General features: G+C 45.7%; 2 protein-coding genes across 4 annotated transcripts in view; one reads left to right on the top strand and one right to left on the bottom strand.

Moving 5' to 3' along the window:
• LOC149340686 (ATP-binding cassette sub-family G member 1-like) overlaps nucleotides 1–6,371 on the bottom strand; it is a 29,035-nt gene extending 22,664 nt beyond the window's left edge. The window contains exons 1-3 of one of the 3 annotated variants that reach the window (XM_089549504.1): nucleotides 6,015–6,371; nucleotides 2,499–2,654; nucleotides 1,714–1,831 (exon numbers count right to left, since the gene is read on the bottom strand). In XM_089549504.1, the coding sequence (XP_089405630.1) occupies nucleotides 1,714–1,831; nucleotides 2,499–2,646 (266 nt within the window). In that variant the 5' untranslated portion in view covers nucleotides 2,647–2,654; nucleotides 6,015–6,371. The remainder of the gene's footprint in view (nucleotides 1–1,713; nucleotides 1,832–2,498; nucleotides 2,655–6,014) is intronic. The other 2 variants (XM_089549503.1, XM_089549505.1) reach the window with 2 other exon arrangements.
• Nucleotides 1–13,402, top strand: part of LOC149340684 (uncharacterized) — a 183,316-nt gene that overhangs the window by 140,100 nt on the left and 29,814 nt on the right. The gene's annotated exons all lie outside the window — the stretch shown is intronic.

Raw genomic sequence — 13,402 nt, 5'->3', positions numbered from 1 at the left:
GATTAGAATTTTTCAAAGTAGCACCCTTACGCACCTACACGCTGCTGATAATGAGATTTCCAGTTTTCGTACGCCTCCAGGAACGCCTGGACCGGAATGCTGTTTAGCTCCCTCGTCACGGCCTGTTTAACCGCCTCTACCGATCCGTGATGTTTCCCCTTGAGCGTCGATTTTATTCTCGGGAATAGAAAAAAGTCTGGCGGGGCAAACTAGGGGCTGTAGGGGGCCTAAGGCAGAGTTCGCCTATTGCTGGGCAAAAAATCGGGGTCCTCATTCACATGATGAAGATCCCGGCAGATCGCCTTAAGGTTGGCCTTTTGCTCCTCTGACAACACTCCCGGCACCAACTTCGCGCACACTTTCCTCATGGCTAAATTTTCTGTCACGATCTCAAAAACCTGGGTTTGAGGAATGCTCAAGTCATCAGCAATCATTCTGATATTCATCCTACAATCACTGTTCAATAAATATTTCACTCTCTACACATTTTCGTTGGTCTTGCTGGTCGAAGGGCGGCTGGAGCGGTCGTCTTCCTCCACTCTTTCCTTACCTTCTCGGAAAAGCTTGTGCCACTCAAAAAACACCTGATCTACCCATGGCAGCGTCACCGTAGACCTCTTTAATAATGTCGTGCGTCTCTTTGCCCGTTTTACCAAGATTTACGCAAAATCTGATCGCGTATCGCTGATCCAGTAAACGCTCTATGATTCTGCGTGACGAGACGTTTCGACAGGGGTTCACAGTACAAGCGATCTGCTTTCTTCAACAGCCGAGAGCCGACTGCCGATTTCCCCCAGCATTCCCAATATCCCCCTTCAACGATCCTGCACGCGCAGACCGCCTCTCGTCCGCCCGTTCGCCCAAGAAAAAAACCAGTCCTACTACTTTCAGAAGAGACCCTGTAAAATTCTTGTAGTTGTTCGGTTCGTCGTTTTTTTACAGTTTGCGGCGTTACCTCCTACCTAGGACAATGACGTTGAGAGGAATGCTGTAGTTTACGTGAGCCTTTCCTCTCATGATTTCTTCAATTCTGGTAGGCATGTGAACCCCTTCAACGTTACGAGGATGATACGCTCAGAATATTGCAACTCTGAACGCACAGCGCGTTCAAGCCGTTTTAGAACATTCCCGATAACCTTCGGGGGGGGGGGGGGGGGGCGGGGATTCACTTTACCATACAGGTAAAAGCAGAGGCAGAGCGTCAGTGAGCTTTACGCCAATTTTGAGCCGCAAGTTTGTTTTAGCTGTCATGGAGGTTTTTTTTTTCTGAAGGTTATAAGTTAGCCCTAAAAAAGAATGTTGTTGATGTTCAGTTCGCTGTCTTTTTACGACTTCCGCCGTCCGCTCGATACGTCAGACAACGGCGTTGAGAGCAATGCTTGAGTTTACGTCAACACGCTCCTGCCATGAGTTATTTTATTGCGGTAGATGTGTTGACCCCTTCAACTTGTGTCAGAGACGGTGAATGGTGTTTGGCTTCTGAGCCACTGTATCATTCAAGAGCCTTGGATGCTGAAAATGAACTATGAATATATTGAAAATGGACGCTGCGAGAATCATTTAAAGTACTTTGAGAAAGCTAAAGCATTCGCTACAAGCGCAAAGTTCCTAGTGCACAGAAGATGGGCTAAGGATAGTGATTTCTGGAAGTGGTAACTGTGAAGAAATATTGGCATCGAAATGGCGAGCAAATTATGAAGCAACCACTCTTACTAATGTCCTGAGAGGATGTTCATGAGCGTCGTCTTCCCAGCGCCGGAGGGTCCCATTATAGCAGTTAGCGTTCCCGGAGCACATCTTCCATACATGCGGCTGATAAGTACTTTCCTGCCTGGAATCGCAAGACAAGAAATACAAGAAGCCAGTAGTAAATGGTATCCATTTGTTACCGTCGGGGAGAGCATAAAACGCTTTTTTCATCGAGTGACTTTTGTCACTGTCGTCGGAAGAACAAAGTTAACAATCTGTGTTTACCAGAATGCATTCATTGAAAAGTTTCATACATGTAGTCAGCACAGCCTTGGAACTATTCGTTGATACTCAGTTGCTTCCTGTAATGCAGCGTGAACATAGGGAACTCCGCAAATTTATCTATGCACCTGCAATAGCTTAAGCTCGATGAGTTCTCATTTATTGCAAATTCTAATGCATTTTACCTCCTGAAACTACGAAGCAACTTAATTGCAAATGAAAAAGTTATGCGAGAAATTTTATGCCGCGCAAATGGCACAGCAGGGAGGGGGATTCGAATTATATACTGGAATAAACAGCGCGAACGAAGACGAGAACAAAAGACAAGAAAATGGACGACACAGCGCTGACTAACAACTGTTGTTAGTCAGCGCTGTGTCGTCCATTTTCTTGTCTTTTGTGCTCGTCTTCGTTCGCGCTGTTTATTCAAGATGCTTAACCAACTAGCCCGCCAAAACGTGTTAACGCAACTTATATACTGGACTGAAACGACAAAAACAACTGGAAAGATGAAACAACATGCTTACTTTTTCCCGCCGGCACTTCATACTTTATGTCCTTCCATTCTAATGCCACCGGACTGCAGGTTCGATTCCGCAAGACGTCACTGTCTCCGGAGGAAGAGTTGAGGGCAATGAAGCCATTGGTGCCGTTTCGAGCAAATGTGATTGTCATGGCGTGGGCTGCAAAAACATTTTTTTTTTCAAATAAGCAATTTGCAGGGAAATGACGCAGGGAATTATCATTCCTGGACGTATGAATCGTTTCAAAGATATTAAATTGACTTCGTGATTACCAAAACGCATGTCGGCATTCTCCTGCTGGTACATTCGCCGAACAAATAGTTTTCAAAGGGCCCCTTAGCGAGAAATACGGTGTGCGCACAATACATGCGCGCGCATGTGCAATACTCGGGGTACACATATACCGACAACTACATTGTTAACGCCCTCTTTCTGAAGTGACTCCTGTATGTCTAAATAGCAAATAATCATTGAACTAAATATCGGCTTTTGCCGCTTTTAGGTGACAAAAGAAGATTTTTCTGGCGTTTCAAGTGTGCCAAATATGCTGTCGCGCAGACTACAAATCACAAACGTTGGAGACGACATGTAACAGTAAAAAGATTTATTTGATGACGACCTGAAATATGTATGTAGTTGATAATCTTATATCGCGATGGCTATAATACCAACGGAGAGTTCAGCAGTGACTTTTAACGCGACTGCGTTAAAGGCCTCGTGCCGCAGAAAGGTTGGCACCGTCGTCGGCGTCGTAGGCCGTGAGCAAAAATTCCGCGAAAAAAAAATACCCCGGAAGCAACCTAGGTGGCAAGTGAGCCAATTACAGTCTGCCCACCATAGCAGGTGGTAGTTAAATTAAAGATCGGTCTTGTGATATGGGCTTGTGACACGAGTATCCTGTATATTTGTGGTCTCTGTATTTCTGGCTTTCTGTGTTTCTGGGCACGAATAATTTATATATAGTCGAGTTTTTTGTGGGTAACCTGATTTTTGATCTCGTTGTCATCGATTCTGTGTATATTTAAGTAGAATCTGCATGTCTAACAAAATAAGTTGTTGTATAGACTGTGGGGCTGAGAAGGTTACAACCGATAAAGTAAAAAAAATTCTTACGATGCTCTACCTGAAGGAGAGTAGCTTAAACGTGGCCACTGGTATTGTGACTCGAATAAATACCCGGTAAGACATTCGAGGGTATCTTTACGTAGACATCTGTGATATTTCTTGGGGATAACACTTTACGTTAGAATTTATGAACAAAGTTTTATATTGTAATCTGCTGTGTACGGAAAACTCTGGCCCACGTCTTGTCAGAGGCAGTTTTGTAACAATTGGGTTCGGTGAAGCGTTGAGCTTCTCTCGTAGGGCGCTCTGTTCTTTTCGCCTGAGAAAGTGAAGCCACAACGGAGGGGTATAAGTTTTGAGCAGAAATAATTTTTATTGCTAGTTTACTGCTAAAGAGTTTGCTATCTGCAGGACCATATTAGGGTAATTTGCCTAGATAAGGCCAAAAGGGACCCTATTTGTCTCTGTAGCGAACTGCTCTGACACTGTAAGCAGAAATGACATAACTATTGATGGCTTTGTAAAATTCAAGGTTAACCTGATCCAAAATTGAACAGACAGCTTAGGTTTGCAGGGTATTCTACTTCAGATTTCAACACGAATGATCTCAGGTGCGGTAAAACACGAGTCATCGATTTGTGAGTACGAATCGTTGGGCTCGGCAAAAGACTCGAGAGACAGTGGAGCAGAGCCTCCTGGCGTCACGCGTCACTGGGTCGCACTGACGCAACCGCAGTCGGTGCGAAGGACAAGGGCCCTTAAAACCTCCCAGCTTCGTTGCTACGCGACCCGGTATACGGAAGCAACATCGCCTCCCCGCTCGTGAGAAGAAACCGAGCATGACAGGTATTTGCAGTCGTGGCCGCGCCTCCGCAGCAAACAAGGAAGCGTCAGTGATAAGGGGTATTAGCGTGCCTCTTGTGTATCTTTAGTGCCTTTCGGAGGTCATATGTCTGTCATGCCTTCTCCGGGTGCAAGATGCGCGGGACATCGTAATGTTGTGGACGTTCGAGGCATCCTTTCGAAACATGTCAGTAGCCGGTGAGGTGGCTAGGACGGAACATATTGGCTACAAGTAAAGCCAGACGCTTAGCAGCAAGCACGACGCAGTGTTTTCTCTATAGGCAAAATTTTGTATCAAAACATAAGAAGTGCTTGGTACTGGGTTAGTTGGAACATCTTCTCATAAATGCTTCGCTGCTTAGTTCTACACGGACAAAGAAACTGGACAAACGCTGGGGTTAAGCGCAATCTACCAACTGAAGTTTTATTCCTTGGAATAGGAAAAAGGAAACACCAGCTCACGACGTAATCAGAGGATCTTCTTGCTGTTACAGTGCACTGTTATGTTTTATGTGCATTCACGATCCTCTGATTACGTCGTGAGCTGGTGTTTCCTTTTTCCTATTCCAAAGAATAAAACTTCAATTGGTAGATTGCGCTTAACCTCAGCATTTGTCCAGTTTCTTTGTCCGTGTACAACTAAGCAGCGCAGCATTGATAAGAAGTATCAAAACATCTTTGTCTTGCGGTCCGGGTTGTATTATATATGCCGTTATGAACAGTCGGCGAGTGACGAAGTGAATGAGGTCAGATCATTGAGTGATTTAATGAGCGTTTCTTAACACTCCGTACTGTACTCACGTACAGCCATATATACACAATGGAACTAGTAATTGTCTAGGCCATTTGCGACGTTACTGCGGAATGATTGTTTGAAATGATTAGCTTGGGTGCTTCTTTGAATGAAAACGACCATGGAATGTGCAGCCACGGGGAAAGCACTCAGCTGGTCAGAATGCGCCGACAATCGATAGTTTGTGAACACAAATCGATAGGAGGTGTATGTTACATAGGAGGGATAAAATGGCAAGTTTTGTATGTTCTTGTAAATGAAAGAAATACTCTAAGAATACTCCATTTTATTTGCTTGTGCTGCGAAATGCAAGATAAGCGTTGAAACGCGTTTGACTGATGAGGCAATGTTTTGGGAAGCTTCCGCGACAAGCTTCCCGCTGACTTCAGATTAATATATCCAGCAGGCGACCTGAGCTGATTTTCTGAAGTCAATCATAAGCAAAGTTTAAATTGCGATAAACGATTTCTCGATATAAGAATTAGATGTAACCTCTCTTATCACCTCTAGCTGTGTCTACATCGCAAGGACCTCTAGAAGTTTTCAGTGCGTAATCCAAGACCTCGGAATTGGGTCATCTGTGAGTCAAAGTGAAAAACAAAAACTGCAGACCAGAAATATAGGTAGATTTCTTTGAATTACGCGTGTACATATTCGAAAAGAGCGAAAAAGTGTTAGTTTTAGTTAATTTCTGGAAAGCTGCGAAGCGCATTGCGCCTCATTAAACAGCAGTGCTTAATTCAATGATGTACTGAACAATTGACATTTAATACTGAAACACAAGCAAATGGAGAACATGTTGAATACCAAATGCTTACCGAGGAGGCGCCTCACGAGCGCTGCGGCGGCAGCCGGAGAGCGAGTTAGTATTGAACTTCCTAAACTGCAGTTCCAGTTTCCACGCGTGAACGAGCCCCAACACGATTCACGGGAAGGGTTTCCTTCGCTTCACCGACGACACCGGAGGGAGGCCCGTGGCATGACGACAGCATCATCGCGTCGGCCCTCCTCCATTCTCTCTTCGTTTCATCACTGCTGCAATTGTTTGCTCGCTTACGGCTCAACTGACTTCGAAGGCCGGTGCGCAGCAGTGGCAGGCGAGGAGGGGTGGCGAGGAAGGGAGGTGGAGGAGGCGAAGGGATGGATAACAGCCATGAGGGAAGCGACTGTGCGCAGCTGCTGCTGGCCCAAAAGCGAACACAGAAAAGAGTCACTGGCACGTGGTCGCTGGCACGGCGTCGACACAGAGAACCTCTCCCAGCTTTAGACGACTCTCCCCTTGTCGGCAGCTGCAAAAACGCAACTCGCTGTCTGTTGGCTGTCGGGCTGTCAGTGCGAAGCGGGAAGAGTGAACGGTGGCTGCGGCAGCGCGTGCTTGACGACATCGTTAGTCATACTAACAGGGTACTTGTCAGATAGTCAAAATGCATGGACGCTTCATTACAAGCAAATATACGGCTGGGTCTCTTGAAGGAGGTCGTCTTATTATTTAAGTGGTAGTTGAGAGGCTATGCGAACATCCCTCAGCCAGATGATTGAAACTGACGACACGTGAATATGAAAGAAACCAAGAAATGACGGGTGCTAAACACATAGGGAAAGCAAGCGATCAGCGCTAGCTCGATTGAGAAATAATTGAAGAAACAAGGATGCAATGCAAAACGAGCTTCGCGATGGTCGCTGTGATGGTGGGCACATTGGTAATGATTATGTAGTGAGAAAGCGCACTCGCTTGCCTTGAGCCGCGGCATTTATTGGCCCTGTGTCATTTTTGGTTCTTGCGTCACGATCATGCCTACTTTGTGGCCAGAGAAATGTGCACCTGTGGCCTATTCGCTTTTTCCTTCTACTGCCTGCTGAAGTCGAAATAATGCACGCGTTTCGTAATCATGTTGACATCGTTTAATCTGCTTCGAAACTGGAGACTTCGGATTGGTCGTCTTCGAAGAACCGCCTGTTCTCCATGACGTCGACGCTGATGTCGTCAGCAAGGACGATTGGCAAGCAAGTTTTCGTGAGAGCCATTCGGACAATTTTGATGCGGTTTTGTTACGCCTGCTTAAGCGACGTTTCCCCTTAGCACTAAAGAATCAGAAAGCTACAAAGAGAAACTTGGCAGCTTTCAAACTATTAGAGTTGATGAAAACTTAGTCCTAATACGGGTCTCGAACCTGTCCCTATTGCCCCTTAGCCCGTTTAGAGCTATCAGTCTATCGACAAAGATGACCGTATCGATGCACCGATTCCTCGACAATGAAGAATGTTTCTTTTAAAACGCGCTGCGAAAAAGCATTAGCGCTGAATCTAAAACACGAGAGAAAGTAACACAACACAGTAGCATGTGCGATTGCATCGTTCAATTGTTTTATTGCGAGGGTTTGGTGTATATGAATAGCTTTTCTCAGTTTTGATGGTTTCCCCTAACAAGATCGATCGAACGCATTTTCCTGCTTGTCTCGTTTCCTGAAATTTTTGCTTTGAACTTCAAGTGTTTGATTGATTCTTGATCTAATATATATTTTCTAGTATTTTTACTCAGTTTATAACTTGATATGGTGGGGCAACTGCTGTGGTGAATCTGTAGTACAGAGTTCGAGCTTCTGGCTCAAGGGAGCTTTCAAATACAAATTCTTCGAAACCATCTATATCCTAGATTGTAGTAGCAAGCCGTGTTGGGGAGGACGTTGAATGAAATTTCCTGCTCTCTATTTCGAAGCGCTTTCCTAGCCGTTATGGAACCAAGCCACTTATCTAAGTTTTATAACCTGTTTCAGTACAGCAAGATTCATGTGGCTTTTTCATTGCATACTACACGCCTGGAGGAGTGTTTTGGAAGAAAATAATTAATTTATATTGTGTTTGATTAGAAAGGAAAAATGATTTCTAATTCCTAAGGCCTTTTTCGCGTTCGCTAACATCTAGACACCTCGTGTGCAAAGATTGTATTTGTTAATGAGCTACAAGTAATCTAGTTAACAATGCACCTGACGTGCTTGCACTAAGTAGCGTGATTTGACTCCGTAATTGTTAATGACTGGTAGTCGTTGCTCTCAGTAAGCTAAATCATAAAAATTATTGTGTACCAAGGTACTAAAACTTCACTTCGGGTAAAGAACGGCCAAGCAGGGAAGCGGACAAATCTAGTCCAATGTAAATACTTCGCTTTATCTTTCTTTCCAGAATGCTTCCAGACAAATTTTCTGCATGTGAAAAACGTTAAAATGTGTCAAGGGCCGTCTTCATTGACGGCAGAGTAGCTTACAGTCTAAAAATTTTCTATGTCTGACTGGCATCGTTAACGGGCTCGAAACGAGATACTGGCAGATCTGACGTAACGTGGGGAGCCCATCTGACCATCTACCAGAGATAGGCATTGAGTGGTACGTCCAAACTACCTGTCCATACAAATTGTCCAATCACGAAGTCACAATGTGCGATCATATTTGTCGATGGCAGGCATATAATAAAATAAAAAAATATTTATTGCGTTTTTAGCCACTGCGCCTAGCGTGAATATACATATTAGAAAGATGGAGGCGGCTGCATTTCTATACTCCTCTATTTGGTAGAATTCTTTTAAAGCATGTGTGTTCCAATACATTCGCCCTTTTAGTTTCCACTGATCTTACCGGCACTTGTTTATGGAGTAGAAACGTGAAGAATAACGAAAAGGGTTCAGTTAAAATTCCGCACAACGCGGCGAGCTAAGGAAAGAAACAAATGATAGGTGTAGCACTAAGAAAGAGGGAGAGAGCAGAGTTGGTCAGGGAACAAACGCGGGTTAATGACATCCTAGTTGAAATCAAGAGGAAGAAATGGGCTTGGGCAAGGCATGTAATGCGAGGGTAAGGTAACCGATGGTCGTTAAGGGTAACGGACTGGATAGTAAGAGAAGGCAAGCGTAGCAGAAGGCGGCTGAAAGTTAGCGGATGAGATTAAGAATTGTGCAGGGAAATGGTGGCCGCAGCTGACCCAGGACCGCGGAAATAGGGGAGATGTAGGAGAGGACTTTTTCTTGCAGTGGGTGTAGTCAGGCTGCTGATGATTATGGTGTAATTACTCAGTGACGTTCTCTCCAGCGCCGCACTATAAATACAAACGAAGTCTATAACTTTATAAAATGTTGCCATGTGAATAAAAATGCGTCCTTTATCGGAGCGAATGTCTCATTCGGTGCGAAGATATTGAAGAAACTATTCACGCTTTTTTGCACCTTACATTGCGCTGGAATCGATGTTAATACGTCATTCCTTCCTCATTACCTTCTCGTTACTTCAAAGTTATTCACCTGCAGAGCGGCAAAGGTAATGACGTGGATAAAACAAGCTGAAATAAGTCGAAATTAAGCTCGCAGCACATCTATAAAAATTGTGTGCATTTGTAAACTTCGCACAACAAATTTCAGGACTGTTTATTTTGGGAGGAGATGGGGGCTTGCTAATGCGGCGATGAGAACGCAGACGGTGGAGACAGTTCAGGAAACGGGCCGATATACTTTATGGAGGAAGCGCTTTGTAATGCGTGAATTTTTGGTGTTGACAGACCAAACCTGCACAGCTAAGAAGACGCTAAGGACCATAAGCGATTGTACTTCACAAGTTTGCTTCGGTTTCATCGTGCGGGTATTGAACGGCACCTGGGGCGCTATGCCGGAAGGCCCGAGTTTGGCGCTCGCCCCAGTTTCATCCGAGTTTGCGATGACGGCAGTCAGTGAACGAAGATAGCGCGGAACGTGCGCAGGCAGCGGACAATAAAATGTAGAGATAAAGCCACGTAAAGGCGATACAAGCGCACCCTGCGCGCCTGTTTCACACTTCAAACACAATACACTACACAATACCAGGCCGCAGCGCTACCTGAAGTTATCAGCGCCATGTCAGCAATCGCGAAATCGTGACTTCTCTGCTATCTATCTGCACACTCGCCGCTAGCTGTTTGACACGCCTTTTCGGGCGCGTCAAGGGCGTGTCTTCTCTTTCAGGCTCTATCTGTCTCTCCATTTCCGAAGACGAACAGTGCGCACTAGGTGCACTCTTGTATCAACCCTTTCTCTTCTCTCGAATACGTGAAAAGGCAACAGATAATATTATGAACATTTTGTTCATTTCCAAATTTATTTTAAAATCTGAATCCAATAAAGCGTTGCTGAAAAGCATAGCTTTAGGAAATTAACAAACATTTGACACTTTCTGCCGCTAGTGGCGATAGTGAGGCCATTGCTTGCAACGTGGCTTGCATACGAACTAGAGCGGCAGCCCACCGTGCCGAAAACGAGAGCTCCTGCGCTGACACGCCGCCGGTAGCGCTGCCTTCGACTGGAAAGACTGGGCAACTATTACACGCTGAATATGTCTTATTTTTCGGTCATTGCCATAATATATTTTATTGTGTCGTATATCAAAATATAACAGTCATGCATCTTCTCGCTTGCACAATACACAACAGCAAAAAACTGAACTGCACTGCACCCCCCGTGTCACTGCTGCTCTCTGCAGTGACCTCAGGTGGAGTTCTCCGCTGCTACGGCCGCTGCCGCACCCCTCTATGGCCAACCATTGCTTTTAGTACGCTCTTGGCGAATCTCGGCGGTAGAAATTGGCAAAATTGGCCGTGCGAGCGGCTGTGATGCGCTGTGAGAAAAAAATTGCTGTTTGGCTGTATTCAATGATTCATTACGTATGCCTGTTGTGTGTGACGCCTCTTTAGTGCACTGCGGATGCGAAGAGCGTGCGACCCAGCGACACAACTCATCCTATGTCATCAGACGCTGACTAAAAGCTGTGAAGGTGGTGGCGCGCGTATCTGCGTAGTATTTGTTTACGTCGCGCACTTCAAGGTTTTGCGGACTGGTTTTGTCACTAACGTAGATCGCCGTTGTATACCGCAGTCACATTGCAATAATATCGTTCGGGCAGATGAGGGATCCTGTTTGTAATAATGAAATCGGACTTATAACAGAGAAAGGTGTTACGGTTGTGAAGTACGCAGTGCTTGCGTGTTGGAAATTACAAGCTCTTTATTGCACTGGGTCTAGAGCAGCGACCGTTTGTCGATCTCGGATGTGTTTGACACATTGATGCTGAGCTTTATCACCGATGAAAGCACGGCCAAGCCAAACACCTGTGATGTCATGTTGTTGGAGTAGGACGTGCTCCAAGCACCGGTTCGTCGTCGTGCTCCGTGTTTGACGCCTTGCAAGCAGGTGTGACGCGCCTTCAGCGTTGTGCTGTGTCTTACGTGGTTGCAACAGGCTATAGTGTTGGTAATCTTGGTAGGCGAGCGAAGAAATCGGCGGCTTTCGCCACGTTACGTGTCCTTCGCAGAGGTGCTTAGATTTATCAGCGATGACGTCCGTTTTGCCTGTTATATTTCGATGGTCAACATCGCCGATGTCTGTCAGCAATCAGCACAGCCGCGCAGCATATCTGTAGCCGGCAGGTATGTTGGGAGTGGCCCACCCATAGCGCGTATAATTTACGCCTATAATTTATGTACGGCACGCCGGGGGCGTGACCACTGGTTTTGATTGACAGGTGAACTCGGAGCTAAACTCGTGAACGGTGAAGTGCCCCGAATTCATCTCGGACTGTCATGGCGGCAGCAGCAGCAGCCTGGGTAATCGCTTCCTCTGACGGCAAATGTCAGTACGGCCGGCTGAACCCATCTACTGCCTTGGCTGACGACGAATTCCAGCGACATTTTCGCCTCTCCAAAAAATCGGTACGCTGGTTGTGTAAATAGTTAGGCGACGACCCACGCCTGCGGAGAGTGCGTACCGGGCTTCATTCGCTTTCGGTCGAAGAGCAAGTCCTCTGCGCCCTCCGGTTGTTCGCGACCGGCAGCTTCCAGAGGAGCGTCGGCGCAGACCGCTTTTATTGGACGCCACCAAAGCACTGTGAGCCGCTGTGTGAGGGACGTCTCCGACGCGCTTACCGACGCGGCTGTGCAGAAGCGGTGGCTCGCTTTCCCCACGACTGCGGCCGAGCGTGCGTATGTTAAGGAGCGTTTCCTTCTGCGCGGCGGCATCACAGACGTCGTGGGATGCGTCGACGGGACCTACATTGGCGTAAAGGCTCCTTCAAAGTCCAGCCCTGACGTGGCGAAGGCCAACTATTTCACGAGGAAGGCACATTATGTATTGAACACAATGGTTGCAAGAATGCTCTGTTTTTGCTTTCATGCATGTCACGGTTAATGGAATGTTCTCCCATTTATAAGTGATAGTGGTCCGTGAACTGTGCAGTGTCAGTGGATGTTAAGGAACTTCATATGGTTGAAGTTATTGGCAGCCCTTCACCATGGCATGCCTCATCGCTTGAGTTACTTTGGTGTATTAAACCTGAAAAACCGCTTCCGTTCATCAGTAACTGAGCAGCTTTACACACAGTGTAGATAATTTTTTGTTTTACCTCTTGTTTGCGCACGTAATAGGTGCATGGATTTTTCCAGCTATTTCATGCATGCATATTAATGGGTTTTTAAACGGTAGCATTTGTGTCACTTGGCAGATTGCATTCTTATGCAATATTCATAATCGCAAGTCGCAATAAATGTTTCACTTTGGCTGAAGTGGAAAAGCTCCTGCCGGAAGCACTGGCGTCTGTAAGCCAGGAAAACTGGCAAAACTGTTGTGTTCATGTGGAGCAAGTTGAGGCTGAAGCATGGCAACGCGATATGATTGTTGACGCTGAAATTGAACCGGTTGTCTTCAGCATTTCTGACTCGTGCAACTCTTCCTCTGATGAGTCGAGCACCGATTCCAGTGATGAAGACTTGAGTGGCATCAGCGAACTTGTCTGACTTCGAATTGATGTGTAATACACATGCTACCGAGGAAAGAGAGAGGACTCATCGGCTTGCTGTGATCACCTTTGTGCGTGTGTGGGCGGAAATGTGAAATATGTGTGCACGTGGGTGTGTGTGTTGATCAATCTACCGAGGAAATTGTAACATTCCATTAAATCATTGCAATTCGTTGCATCAAATTTTATCGGGCAGTAATTGTAGTGTAGATGGTGAGGTGGTCGTGTTAATAGCGTCTGTATAGAAGTAGAATTTGTAAGGGAGTGCAAATAGTACTTTTTCCAATTAGAATACCTATACTGGTACACGTCGTCAATGTGTGCAGTTTTTGGAAGATTAATTGCAGAAAAATACGGTGGAGCTTAATGAAGCATTGTGTCAATTATTTGGAAAGTATCTGAAA

Source organism: Amblyomma mixtum, chromosome 6 (genome assembly GCF_055824585.1).
Source record: "Amblyomma mixtum isolate Tamu chromosome 6, ASM5582458v1, whole genome shotgun sequence".
NCBI classification, from domain to species: Eukaryota; Metazoa; Arthropoda; class Arachnida; order Ixodida; family Ixodidae; genus Amblyomma; species Amblyomma mixtum.
Note: the sequence above shows the minus strand (reverse complement) of the source record. Positions and strands in the feature narration are given on the sequence as shown.